At 42.3% G+C, this 13,694-nt stretch overlaps 1 protein-coding gene across 1 annotated transcript; it reads right to left on the bottom strand.

The window, feature by feature from the left end:
* Window positions 1-853: 853 nt before the first annotated feature.
* Window positions 854-6,008, bottom strand: LOC144148875 (cystatin-1-like). The gene is made up of 3 exons (XM_077680397.1): window positions 5,438-6,008; window positions 3,317-3,424; window positions 854-1,038 (listed from the first exon to the last, which is right to left on the bottom strand). Exons 1-3 carry the CDS (start codon window positions 5,654-5,656, stop codon window positions 916-918), a joined length of 450 nt encoding a protein of 149 aa, XP_077536523.1. The 5' UTR covers window positions 5,657-6,008; the 3' UTR covers window positions 854-915.
* Between the last annotated feature and the right edge of the window lie 7,686 nt (window positions 6,009-13,694).

The raw sequence follows: 13,694 nt of genomic DNA, 5'->3' as shown, positions 1-13,694 counted from the left end.
ACAACGCAATGTTTTGAAAGAGGAGACTTTTCTTCGGCTAGGGGTGTTTCAAATGCCACAACCCAGTGGCAACCAAAACTACTGTTGATTCCTTTATATAACCGTATTAAGCTTGTTGCACAAGAGGTGATTAAAAATCCATACTTAATATGGTGTTGGCAGCGCAGTACGCTGGATAAATTCATCATGTACATTTATTAGGTGTGCTTCATTTCATCGTGCTCCTTATCAACACGACAGCCTTTCCCTTGGGCAAAACCAAAATTGTGGTGCATAATTGCAACTTTCCACGTCCGTCTCCTGGTTACGGCTTCTTTCTCAACGAACTAAGTGAAATTCAAATGACAACAGATGCACAGGACTCACGTAAAACTGCCTATCTTCTGAGGGTGCACAAATGTCCCTCAAACGCTGAAAAGAACTATCTGCCATACATTGGTGTCATGCTCGTTCGAAATAATCCGTCAGGTGATTTATGTGCACAAGGAATCGCAAAAAGTTCCGCAAGATGACCCGGCATTGGTGCGTTGGCAAATCACTATCTATTTGCAAATATATACAGCTCCCCGTGTTTCGAACCAATTTATGCGGTTCTCGCATACTGTTTTAGGGTGTCAAAATTTGGGCTCCCCTGAATAAGGGTTGTAAGCTGGCACTTTTTTTTTAAAAGACTCAGTTTTGCGTCGGTCTGCCTGTTTTTAAGCATGCGCTTGTGAACTCGATTTTATCAGTATTCTGGCGCAGTAAAACCATCGTCGTAAAATTTTCTGCTGCTATCTGTAACCATGCGGCAAACAACCCACGTTTTGTTTTATAGGAATTTATTGTGGACGCAATGAAGCATTTTAGCCCGTTGAATATTGGGAAGATTTTATTCAAGTTCAAGCCCTCATTTGACGTGGGCAAAAGGTTGTTTTATACGCTGGACTGCGTATTGCCGAGAAAGCTGCCAATGTAGCGCACGCAGTCCTTTGAAATCAGTTTTCGCACCTTTTCCCAGGGCTGATCGAAAACCACAGCTTCGCATAACTTTTGTGGCTGAAAGGCAAAAAAGGAATTGTCAGCATTCCTTCGCGTAATACTTTCTGCTACTTTTTTGACTGTGTTCATAATGTTTAGGTATTTAAGTTTGGAGCTGCAGCTCAAAACTAGGGAAACAAATGAGTAGGCAAAGACAAGCTGTGAAAATTATCACGTCATTTTAGCAGGTACAGTTGGAGAAACGCCTGCTCAGAGAATATAATACCTCATAGAGTTTTACAATTGTCGTTTTTTGGATTTGGTTTAGCCTTCTATATTTAAACAGAGACAAGCATACATTTCGCATTTGAAATTCGTGTTTACTTTTGCCTATATGGAACACTGCTAGAAATCTGGGAACGGCGATAATTTCGCAAACCATTTTAAAGATTGATAAATCTAGGGTCTCCATTTTTTTGAGAAAATAGGGGTCTTTCACTTGGTCCTAATAATCTGGAGTGCACATTGTTGTACAGATCAAAAACACTGGCTGATCATTACGCTGCTGTGCTAAAAATCATATTCGAATGAGCAGACATGGACAATCAATTACAAAAACATACCGGTAAAACTTGAAAAAAAAACACTACACACGCGACAAGAGACAATGTCAAATGTTCTGCGAATTTTTTCATTTACTTCGTTAAGCTGAACATATGAGAAAGGCGTCTTTAAGCTGAAGTAGCCAGAATTAGCAGAGGATGGAACCTACGATGTGCGTCACAATTTTATGATGCGTTAATATTGCGCAGTGGGGATGGCGTACCTCGAACTCATGCTCTATCGAAACGTTTACTGTGAGGATTGTTTTTGTGACTTTTGTTGTTAGTAACGAACACGAGGCATGTCTAGATGCTTGGCATTCACGCGCATCTGATCAGCACGCTGCTACCATTGTGTTTTTATTTTCAGCTGTATGATACTGTTTTTCTTAACACGGGTTCGTATGGCACAAGCCCACACAAGGCCCACTCTGAAATCACAAAAAAACAAGGCCTCGATTTTTTATTCGCTTTGTGTGGGCATGTTGAATGGATGACACGAGCAAATGAACAACCACATGGCCGCAATTGGAAACTGTGAGGTCGTGAAACGTGCGTACGAACGGGTGGAAGCCCGTTGTTTACAAAAAAGAAGCGCATGACAGCCGGACTGATTGGTGGTAATTCCCACAGATGTCTCATGCATACGTCTGTGTTCCCAAGGGTCGTAACGACGTAATTTAGGTTCCGCTAATTTGGTGCGACTGCGCTTTTTACCGCGTTCGAAAACAGACACTTCCCCCTCCAAATTAGTGCACCACGACGATTTCAAGGCAAGTTCATTCCTAGTGTTTTGCTATGTGGTGTTCCATTTCAAGCGTGTGTTTGCAAAACTTCTGACCAGAGGATACTGATCTTCAAACATCTTAACCTGATATTTAGCGGGTACAAGGTTGCATTTAAAAAAACTGAACGAAGTGTCAGTAAATGTCAACGCGATTATCACAAATGGAAACACAAAAGTGCCTACGTCAGCGACACGTCCATGTGACGCCACGTGAAAGGGGTAATTGTTTTATACTGCGCGAAGTTACACTAATAAGTTGCAGGTCAGATGTTATTTTTATTTTCGTTTGGATGGCCTGTCTATACGTGTTGAAATAACAAAGACATCTCAAATTCAGGATGTAACATGCTGAAGCAATAAATGGGATATTAGGTGCGACGTATTTGATGGCTCTGGGATAATTTTCGACCCCTTGGGTGACATACCGTGCGGGAAAAAATCAGCAAACGGGCGTTTTCACTCTTCTTCTCCAACTAAAAAGCAGGCGGGTGTCTTTTATATGAAACATGTCCGTGGGCATAGCAGCAGAACGCGGCAGCCTCTGACCCACCATGGCGGGTGTTTCTCAAAGTAACAAATTCGTTGGGTGTGGCCCAAGCCCTGTAGCGGATGTCCTGCCCCGTTGTAGTGATTCGTGTTTCAAGCTAAGTGTCTGTTCATAGAAATATCCAAACTTGATGATCCGAATTTTTTCGCGCACCTTTTTTTCATACACGGAAATAATTCTCAAAATTTCTTGTTGGAACAGCAAAACAATCCTGTTTTAGTACCTGTTATTTTTATAATAACAAATGTGTAGTATTAACCGGAGAGATAGCCTCCTACCTATCAACAACGTTAGCTGAAAAGTAAATAGCATGCTGGTGTAATACAAGCAATATAATAAAACATGCCTATCGTGATAATGCCAATTCATGTACGTTAATTTGCTTTCATACCAGAAATGTTAGAGTTAACACGAACTCACCACTCTGGTAGTCGGAGTACACCGTTCTTTGGTATATTCAACTTCCCCGATCTTGCAATTCGATTGAGCAACGCTGAATGTCAGCCGGTAATTGATGCCGCTGACAATCTGTGTGTAGATGTGAATAGTAGCAGTAGCACAGACCACATTTCTGCTTTAGAGGTTCCAAAGTACATTCTAAAGTAAACTTGCTAAGTCTGAATTGATTAATTTACGAAGGCTTTTAACATGAGATTCCAAATTGTCGACACTGTATTTCACGTCAGTAAGTACACAAAATGCCGATATTTCGCGAGTGGTAGACGTAATTGTAGATACAGATTGGTCGCATATGGCTCAAATAATGAACGAGAAAAAACTGCAGTCTCCACAGCTCGTTTTTCATTTTTTGTACTTATTTTAGTCCTCAGGAATGAGTTCCTCAGGAATACCGCATGAAGGAGATCATGCGAAATACAACAAAAACTATTTCATATCTCGCCGGCGTTGCGTGCAAACCCAACACCTTCCCAAAACGGTAGGGGGAGGGGTCCAAGTTAGTGTTGAAGAGACCGTGCGGCTATATCGCGACACGCACCAGTTTTTGTTATGAGCCTCCTTCAGTCAAGCGGCAACCAACGGGAGAATTGAAACTTGGGCTTTAAGTTCACCAAGACAACGCCTCATCCCGTGAGCGGCAGCGGAAAGCAAGGAAAAATACCTTATATAACCAGCACATTATTACTAATCCTGGTGCAAGCCTTCATCAGGTAAGAACGTTTTGACGCGCAACTTGCACACCTGGAAAGAAGAAAAAAGCCGACAACTTTGAAGGAGGTGGGTGATGTATATAAGAACTTTACCGGCGTTTTTTTTATTTTTTATTAACCTAAGAACATATCTCGCATTAGTAAGAATAAGTAGTGCCAATATTATGAAAAATGTTTGTGTAGGGTGGGGTTCATTCAGGGAAAATGAGTAATTAATTTGGGGGAAGTTCCGCTGCTGCTGTCGTAATTTGTTAATGTACGTTGGCCATAAGTGAGGAATTTCTGAAATACACCAGTTTTTAAAACATGGGCGCCAGCAGAAGATATACGAACTTGATAATGTGTAATGTGCATGGGAGCTTTCGCGAAGCAACTGTCGTAGCTTTCAAAACAAGTCATCGGTTTGTTGAAAGCTACGAGAGCGTCTTTAAAAGGAGAACACGAGGATCCTTCATGGAAAAACATAAAAACCTCTAAACATCAATGAGAAAAAATGCAAAGACGTATCTTTAGAGTTGCATGCGAATACCGAACTGTACACAAGTCATTATATAGCCTAAACTACAACATCAGCTCCATCAGAATTTATCAAGCTGTAACCTAGATAATGTTACAGTAAAAGCCTTTGCGCAAAAAAATGGTGGTTGCTCTCCAGACAAGAACAAGGCTATCGCTGTAAAGCGTAGTCAATGCAAATGTATATTCATAATTTTTGAACCTGGGTCACCACAGCAGTACGCCGATGGGATATGAATGTGCTACCTCGATGTTTAACGAGGTCTAGAAGAGTTCTCCATTTCGTTGCTGACTTGTTTACGCGTACCTGCTTGGTTTGTTTGCCAGGAATAGGGAGAGTTGAGGTAGCAATAAAGTAACGACAGTTAAAGTAACGGAAGGTGGATTCGAAGAGAGAGAAGACATGAATACTGTTTTCACCAGGAAGGCTTCCATAACAACATGAGTAGTAGATACAGGGTTAAAGCTAAACTCACCGGGAGTCAGCCATAATTGCAAGCACTGGCTGTGGGCTTGAGATCGCCGAGCGTGAAACTAGAAACTTTTCAAGCCCTGCATTCAAGATGGTGGAATAAAATGTCTTAAACAGAAGAGCCTCGTCTCGCTTCCGCCGAATCACTCTCGACCATACGCTGTGATAATTGGATGGATGATAATTGGCTGTGATAATTCGATCAACCTTTTGAATGCGTTATGTACATAGCATATTGGGAGTTTAGATCGAAATAGGGACAAGTAACGGTATCGGCAGCTGCGCTTCGGACTATGTTAGTGGGCCAACAGCTTCGTTCAAATCCTTGTCTGGATATTTCTCGTAAAATATTTCCGTGTGTCTGAGAATAAATATCTTCCCTACCTGAGTCTGCACCTTCATCAAATCAAGCACCGCGTCGTAGTAGTCGAGCCCCATCGGGTTCTGTGCTGCTGCGAAGGCGGCCATTTCCAGGTATATTGGGTTGCTGCTGGGATTTTGGTCTATCCAGCCTCCAGGCATCGGTTCGCAAATGACAACCAGGACTACCAGAAAGACGGCCAAAAAAGCTATGTGGCGAGCCATGGTGTTTTCCGAAGTCATTCTCTGCTCGTGCTGATAGGACAGCGAATAGGTGAGCAGCTTCCTGTGCAGCCGCAATGGTCTGCTGACACCGTCGTCGTCTGTTTTATATACCTGTCAAACGTCAGCTTATCCACAGCGAAAACATTTGCGTAGATTACGACGTTCCGTTCGTATGTGGTTGGTCCAAAAATAAACGTAAACTTTCGAAGGGTAACTTGTTCACCCAGGGCCAAGGCATGGCAAGGAAAATAACATATTTATGGTGATATATGCCTTTCTAACACCTCCATTTGCGCACCGATGTTGCAACCCCGACTGTAATAAAAAATGTTTTCACGGCGTATGAGGAAAGTGCGGCACTGATTTGTGGAAGCAGCCCCATTGGACGATGCACTGCTCCAAGGAAATATATCACTGAAGCTGTTTTTGTTCGGCCGTATTTTCGTCTGTACAGTCCCATCTGATAAAACAGACCCTATCAGACAAACCCGGAACTATGAAATCTGCAAGCAAGCTACGGGAGCGTAACGAAAATATCACAAGGCGGAAGAGAAGTAGCTATACCATTGTACTTTGTTTTCGACGAAATGCTCGGGAGCGACTGATACGAACAGGCAATTGTGTTAACAAAAAAACAACGTTCGAACCTGCGCAGTCACATGCACTTCTACATAACGGACTGGCACGTGATGTATGGCGCATTAGTGCTGAGTGGTGATTACTTTGGCCGCCCTGCAATAAATGCCACGTTCAGCTGAAAAATGAATACAGGAGCTGTGCAGGAACGTAAAGTCGAGTTTAATCAGAAAGAGACAATTTCTGAGTGCTTTACCTGTCGATAACTGTTGTTTTCTTTGCTGTATGCGGAGAATAACTAGTTCACACGATTGTAATGCAAGCTGCAGAAAATGGCTTATTCACTTACCCAACCAAGTTTGGCATGCTTGAAATCCCTAGTATTACCAGATCTGTTTTATTACACAGTTTATTTGTAAACACACTGTAGAATAAAAAGCTTTCACGTTATGGTAAACAATACTTCCTTGTTGATTAACGTTTAGGGCATACAATGATAAAAACGACTAAAACACGCCCGTGAGAATACGTTCCTAAGGCACTCTCCACAAAAAAAAAACGTTTGACGAATTCTGCACATTTATTTACCGATGTTCCTATTTACACAATAGGTGAATGAATTGTTCGGTAGAATTTGTCCTACAAATGCATAACTTCATTGCAATATTTCGTCAAAAGGATCTCAGAACTTCCGTAAATATATACGAGGCAAGACTGGTACTTGCAAGGGTTCGAAAAAAAAGCACATTTAAAAACACTGGTCATTATTAGAAGGCATTGCTTGAAGACACCGTTTGAATAAGCCAATTCCTCAAAAGATTTAAACAGCACAACTGTGACCGTCGTCGACAACGGCGTCCACGCGACTGCTACCAAAGTGAGGCCGCTGTTGAGAGAAGTAGCGCAAATGCGCTAGCCTAGCAAATTGAGAGTGCGAACATGAATTACGCTGCTGTATGCCGCGATACTTATCAACTTCACGGAGAGTGAGTACATCAAGTGTCCGCGAAGGTGTACCCAGAGTGTGGAGACGCAGCTGCGTGAATTGCGGAACTGTCCGCATACCGGAGTAATAATAGAGAAAATAGAGAAAAAAACGAAATAATTGCCTCAGCTTGGACCAGTGGTGCAAGCGTCGAGAAACTGCAGACGTGGCGGCTTCTCACCTGTCATTGGAGACCCTGCTGTTACAGCATTGTCGTCATCGCCGATATCACACTAGGTCCTTTGCAGAAAGAAGGCCCCTCCCATAGATTTCCAACCACTCTGTTTCCGCGGAGCTCGATTCCACCTTTTGCTTCCCCGTTTCTTTACTCCGTCCCACCACCGAGTAAATGGCTTTCCTCTTATTCTAAACCCGTCTCTCGGCGTCCATGCTGTCACACTGTTATACTAGCGGTTGTCATTTTAACAAATTACGATACAAGAAGAGGTCAGCATTTTCTTAGAGTAGTCAGAAGAAAGATAGTACTCTTCCTGCAACGATCCCAAACTTCAATTTCTTATATGCTTTGCTTTTGACCGCGTCTTTACTTACTATATTTTTTGATGCTCTTGGTCAGTATTACTCCTTGCCAGACTATGCATATGGGGAGGCAGAAATTTGGGGCGGCCGTAAGTGAATACTACCGAAAGGCTTATACTAAGAACGTCCCTCTACATTGAGCTTCTTGTTCCACAAAAATTTAAATTGGAGCAATGGGAAAGATTTCACACAAGGGAAGTTGCTTTTTTTTATTCATGGGCAGGCGTTTTGTTGTATTTGTAAAACTATGTGTATAGTGCATTTCAAACAGGGCATTTTAGCTCCATTTCAATGGCAAACGACAGCTGCGATGCGTAAATTACTTTCTTGTTAATGTCGTCGTTGTTGTTCGCCAGATTTAACCTTTGTTCTAATTTTTGTATATGTAATACTAAAATTTTTAAAAAGATGTTTCAATGTAAACGCACTGTCGTCCTCGAACAATATGCAACAATGCTTAAAACTCAGTGCGTAGTCACACTATAACTAAATTTAATAGGGAATGCACTCGCTATGAATAAAACCAGCGTGAGGCAAACGTAGTCGCCATACTTGGGAGCTTTTATGGCCAATTCGGCGTTTTCCAACTGCCGCCGTTTCTTCATTTCATATGGCGCTTCCCGGTTTTTAATATTGGAAAGTTACACCGAGAAAAATTGTATTCTTGGATGTCTGCGAGGAATCGCTTCTCAGGCAATTTCGTTTTTTCACGGCGCATACAGTGGTACGTGTACGGGCTGTTACGTGGCACCACTTTGCCCGCTAGGGGCGTATCATTGTAAAAGCAACCATTTTAAAAGCAGAGCTGTGTAATCTTGGGTTCCGTTTGGGCCTGGCGTCGCTCAGAACTAGGCGCAAAAAAACTGGAGAGGAAAGGGCGAGGAATATAGAGCCGACGAGCAGGTGTATGGGCTGTGGGTGGCTGCACAACATCCGGGTAAAGAGGTGCGGCTCAACAATCAGTAGGGCGTAGTGATGATCTAAGCTCCGACGTGCAGGTTTTGTCGTAGTTGAAGTAGGTGGCGTGAGAAAGACAACAAAGGTGACCGATCAAACGATGACGTGGGCACACTAAGAAATTGAAGTTAAAGCAAGTGAAGACCATTACCTCCGCTGTTGCATCAGTCTTCGCTTTTCAAAGGCGTTTAAATCTTTTGAGGTTGCGAAGAATAAAACATTCAGCCAGTATAAAATGTACCCAGGATAACAAGTGCGGGTCGGATAATTTGTTCGTTTAAAAATAAGGTGAAGATCATCGAAGAAAACTTTCAGAACCCTAGCTCGTTTGGTCAACGTGGCAAAAGACTTTCATTGTCTTTTTCTCTTTAGTCGTTGAACTACAGTTGGGACGTCCAAAAGCTGAAATAAAATATGCTTATGCAAAACTTTTCTCATCCACTTGATGTGGGAAATTAGACAGCATAAGATATATTTTAAATAGTACATAAATACAAAAGTGGCAGTAGCAACCTCTTTTAGAATGAGAAGTGTGGGGAATCGGTTTTTGGCGAGAGAATTCAGAAAACCATAGATGAAGTTTAACGGGGTACGCAAAATAAACACTGTAAAAAGCTGACTTTCCGAGCGTTTTCAGGAATTTTGCAACAGTGGATACTTATAGATAATGCGTGAAAAGAGTGATCCGGGATATTTTTGGTCTAGAAAAGGAACCTAAGTACATAAATCGTGAGAAAACATAGACGGGAGGAGAGCAATGTGAATGCTGTAAGAGAGAGAAAGAAGAGTGTAATAAGGAAGCGGCCACAAAAGTCTTGTAGTTCAATTACATTTTAGCAAGCAAACAGGTACGCAGCTTATTTTTCGTTCGGCGTTGCGCGGCGTTCCTCGACAATTTTGTGTTAGTCAGCCATGACTGTACTTTTTGTCATCACCTTCGGTGTGCCCAATAAAGGGCGTTTCTATTCCACGCTGACCTTATTTTACACCTAAAATATTCATCATCATCTTCATCCAGTTTTTGTCTGTCTCAGTATATAGGCTTCTGCAAAGGATTCTGATGCTTGGCGATTGAAGGATACCCGACTGCAGTCATTGCAGTGGAATTTTCCTACTTCATCCTTACATTCAAACTCTGAATACCAAATTGTGTTAGCGGTCTGTTTGCAGCCATTCCGTTAAAGGAATGGTAATTCGGTGGTCTTCCAGCGCATGACCTGAAGGCACGCGCTCATTTTGGGGGGTAATTTTAATCAACGATGGCTCCAACACGTGTCTGTTCCTTGAATAATGCAGTTTTTCATTTACTCCCAAGGATCGGCACTATATTTCTTCTTTCCAAAGCACTATGGTCGGTCTAAGTTTACTTTAAAGTCGTTTTGTGAGTTCTGACTTTTCTTCCTAATTATCCATTACCAGTAAAACGCATTGGCAGTTTCTCCGCATGTAAGAGTGAAGCTGTTTAAGCTCGTCGGTCCGCTGTGGAGCATTACTATAAATATATGATCATCGGCAAAGTGCAAAAGGTGAACATGCTAGGTCGAGCAGTGTGCGTTCAAGTGGCGAGGAGGCAACCCGTTCGGAGCAGGTGTTGGGAGTGCTGGCGCCAAGAAAATTTGAGGTTCTTAGGTCCGAGAAATTCAACCATCGACTTTTGCACCTTCAATTCGGTGACCCAACCACTGTGCATCACCATAAGTACGAGGTGTAAAAGGCTAGCAACTGCAGGAAGCACTAACATTAGCAGCCAATTGAAAAGATAAGAGGTGGTGTTTGCACACATTGCGAAAAACCTACAACAAAAAAAAAACAGATAGACATTTTTTCTAGTTTTATAGCCAAATCTGATAATTTTGAAATGCACATAAATGACCTTAACCAATTACGGCGTCATAGCCTGCAAAAACCATTGCACCCCGCCTTCCTGGGCAGTAATATTATGACCCGGGAATTGTAATGCACACAATAAATAAGGAGGACTTACGGAAGCACTGACTGACTCAATCTCTATACCCTCTACGCCCAGACAAACAACCATACCTGGACACCTGAAATTTCGAGAGTATATTCGTGTCTTGAAGTAGAGGCTTATAAGGCGAGATTTTTCAAAACTCTTATCTTCATTCTAACCTACGAAATGAGAGACTTCGTCTTATCCTAAATTTATTTTCTTCCTTACACGCTCACATATCGGAAAACTTTCTGCAATTATGCGCAGCCTCTGAGAATATCTATAACATTGTTTTAGAGCTTCGCCTGAAGGAATAATTTCGTGGGGATTCTGCATTTATTAGAGAAAGGGGGGTCAAATAACATTCTCAAATAAATGTTCCAGTGATTAATTTCTCCCAGTTATAGTTGCTATAGGTGACGCAGATATAAATGCACAAACCAAATATTAATTACTTTGTTGGCGACGCCGGTTGAGGATCGAAAAAAATTTGATTTCCCTTGCCTAACAGATTAAACGGCTTCAGGTGATTCTAACGCCTAGCAAAACTACCTGAATAAACAACTTGAAGTTTTATACGAAAATTGGGAATAATGTGTTGGTTGCCCAATATATCTCAAAGTCATAAAAATTTAAAAAGGAGAGTCTGAATCGATCGGAATCGAGCCTGGGCTCTTGACGTCACAAAAACGGCGTTTATCATCCTATTGCGGGAAAAGAACATTCTCTTTAAATCCGAAGCACGGGGTTGGCTTTAGACTTGGGCGCAGGTTCTAGTGCGCGATTATGCGGTGCACTTTAAAAGATATATAAAAGCCTGCGGACGAAACGATCCGGGCCTGCCAAGTAATAGGTAACGTCTAGAGAAAAGTTCAGAAATACATTTCGGCTGAAGGCAAATAGAGCGGATACTTGGTGGTTTAGCAAACCTTTTGAAAGCAAAGATTTGTTGACTGAACAGCCCCTTCCACAAATATTCATCGAGAGGACGCCTAGAGAGAGCAAATGAGCTACCTAGATCAGAAAGAAAAGTACAGTAGTAGACAAAATAGCTCAAATAAAAAGAAATGGACGTATGATGGCCACGTTATTTGGCGAAATAACCACAGGCGGACAATCAGGGTGACAGAGTGTACAACGAGGGACGAAATAAAAAAAAAGACGAAAGCCAACAAACGCTGTTGAGTGATATAATAAAGCAACTCGGTGGCGCAAAATGGACTCGAACGGCGTTATTTTGGAGCGTTGCGAGGTCAATGGCAGATGTCGTAGTCCTGCGCTCAAACTGGTGGGCTACTGTTTCTGATGACGATGCAACAGTCGAGGGTCCAACGAAGTTAAAGAGGCCGCAAGCTCTATTGTTGCTTCACCCTTGTGTTCTTACATCGTTTCGCACCCACTACAGACTCTATATCCTATGTCCTTACATTAACTACAGATTTACCATCCTACATCTTTTAGCCATCCACACACAGAGGATCCGCCCCATTTGCCTGGAAAATTGCCCCGTGTAATACCTATCTTCTAGTCAGGTGACTGATGTGTGCCTCCTAATTATTGACTTATTTCCTTAAGCAGCATAGTTTACAAACATCTAGAACGCATTTCAACTGCTGTAATGGCCTACCTAACAGTAAACAGCTTCGTGTCTTCTAATCAACATGGTTTTTCTGAGAGGCCGTTTCGGTGAAACGCCATTATTGAAATTAATGACTGATCTCCAGAATGCAGTAAATTCGTTCTCACAAAAGATGCTATATTCCTACATTTGTCCAACACCTTCAAACAAGTTCGGTTGTAGAGTTTTGTACAGCGACGCTGCTTCTACAGAATGTCAACATCCAGCGTGCATGTATTGTTAGGCTTATACTGGATGGAATTCACACGCAAGAGAAAATGTTTTTGGTGTCCTTCTTGGGAGTCTCCCAGCCAAGACGCCACGTCTTGGCCTGCCTGATTGGAAGCAGCGTCAACCCAAACGGAAATAGAATTTGAACGGTCTGCATACAGGCACTTGGAGCAGAAAAAGGTGGAGACAATACCACCGTCAGCGTGCACTGAAGACCAAAGCCGATACAGCAGCAGGGAAAAGAAACAAATGTGGTTTGGGCTAGTTGGTGCATACTGAAATTCGAAACAGCGCAAAAAAAACGACAAAGCGCCTTGTGTCGTCGTTTCCGTGTCCCGTCTTTTACCACTGTTTCGAATTTCAGAAGGTAAACAAGCAACGTTATTTTGCTGAACATTGTTGTAATAATCGTTGAAGCATTTGAGTGCGTGTAATCACAAAAGAATGCACCGAAACAACACATGGGGCACCAATGAGATAAGGATGCGTCCCAAAGCGCCAGTTTACCGCATGATTAGGCAGGGAATAAAAAAACAAGTATAACCGAGGATATGATACACAGGAACTGTGATCAGGGATTCATTGTACATTACGGTTGCAGCTCCTGGGATCCAGTTTTACACGTGGACTGATAATGAAATCTTCGATTTATTCGTATCACGTTCAATTACTGTTTATTTAGGCAGATGGTTACGCTCCTCTACACCACTCCATTGAATATATTCGTTGAATACAGTCGTGGAACCATGACGTCGCTGCTTGCTCGTTCATTACGTTGGCGGAAAAAATGGCGCAATGGCGGTAGCAATAATAAGCTGTGAAGGTCAGCGAAGGTATAATGTAGTTTATAAAAATACGCTGTCTTGCGATCGCCTGCCCAGAATAGGGGGTGGACATAGCTCTGGACGATTTTATACAAGTTACCTAGAAATAAAGCTGTATGTAGCAGATATAAGATGAGCTGTGGGAGTTTGGATTGAGTGAAGGGAATTCATTAAATAGGTTGCAAGGGTTCAAACTTGCTGAAGGGTACCCCGCCTTAGAATGTTTTCGGTTCCTGTGATGCGCAATCTGTTCTCGGTCAGTGGCCTAACCTGCAGACACGCGTTCTCAAAAAAGCATGCCCTCGTATTCACTCCTAATAAAATGCGCACTCTGTGTAACAATGCACCATATACCACTATATTCAGCAGATGAC

The sequence above is a fragment of the Haemaphysalis longicornis genome, unplaced genomic scaffold, assembly GCF_048455015.1.
Source record: "Haemaphysalis longicornis isolate Haplotype H1 unplaced genomic scaffold, Haemaphysalis longicornis Haplotype H1 scaffold_8, whole genome shotgun sequence".
NCBI lineage: Eukaryota > Metazoa > Arthropoda > Arachnida > Ixodida > Ixodidae > Haemaphysalis > Haemaphysalis longicornis.
This window is presented reverse-complemented; position numbering and strand designations above follow the sequence as displayed.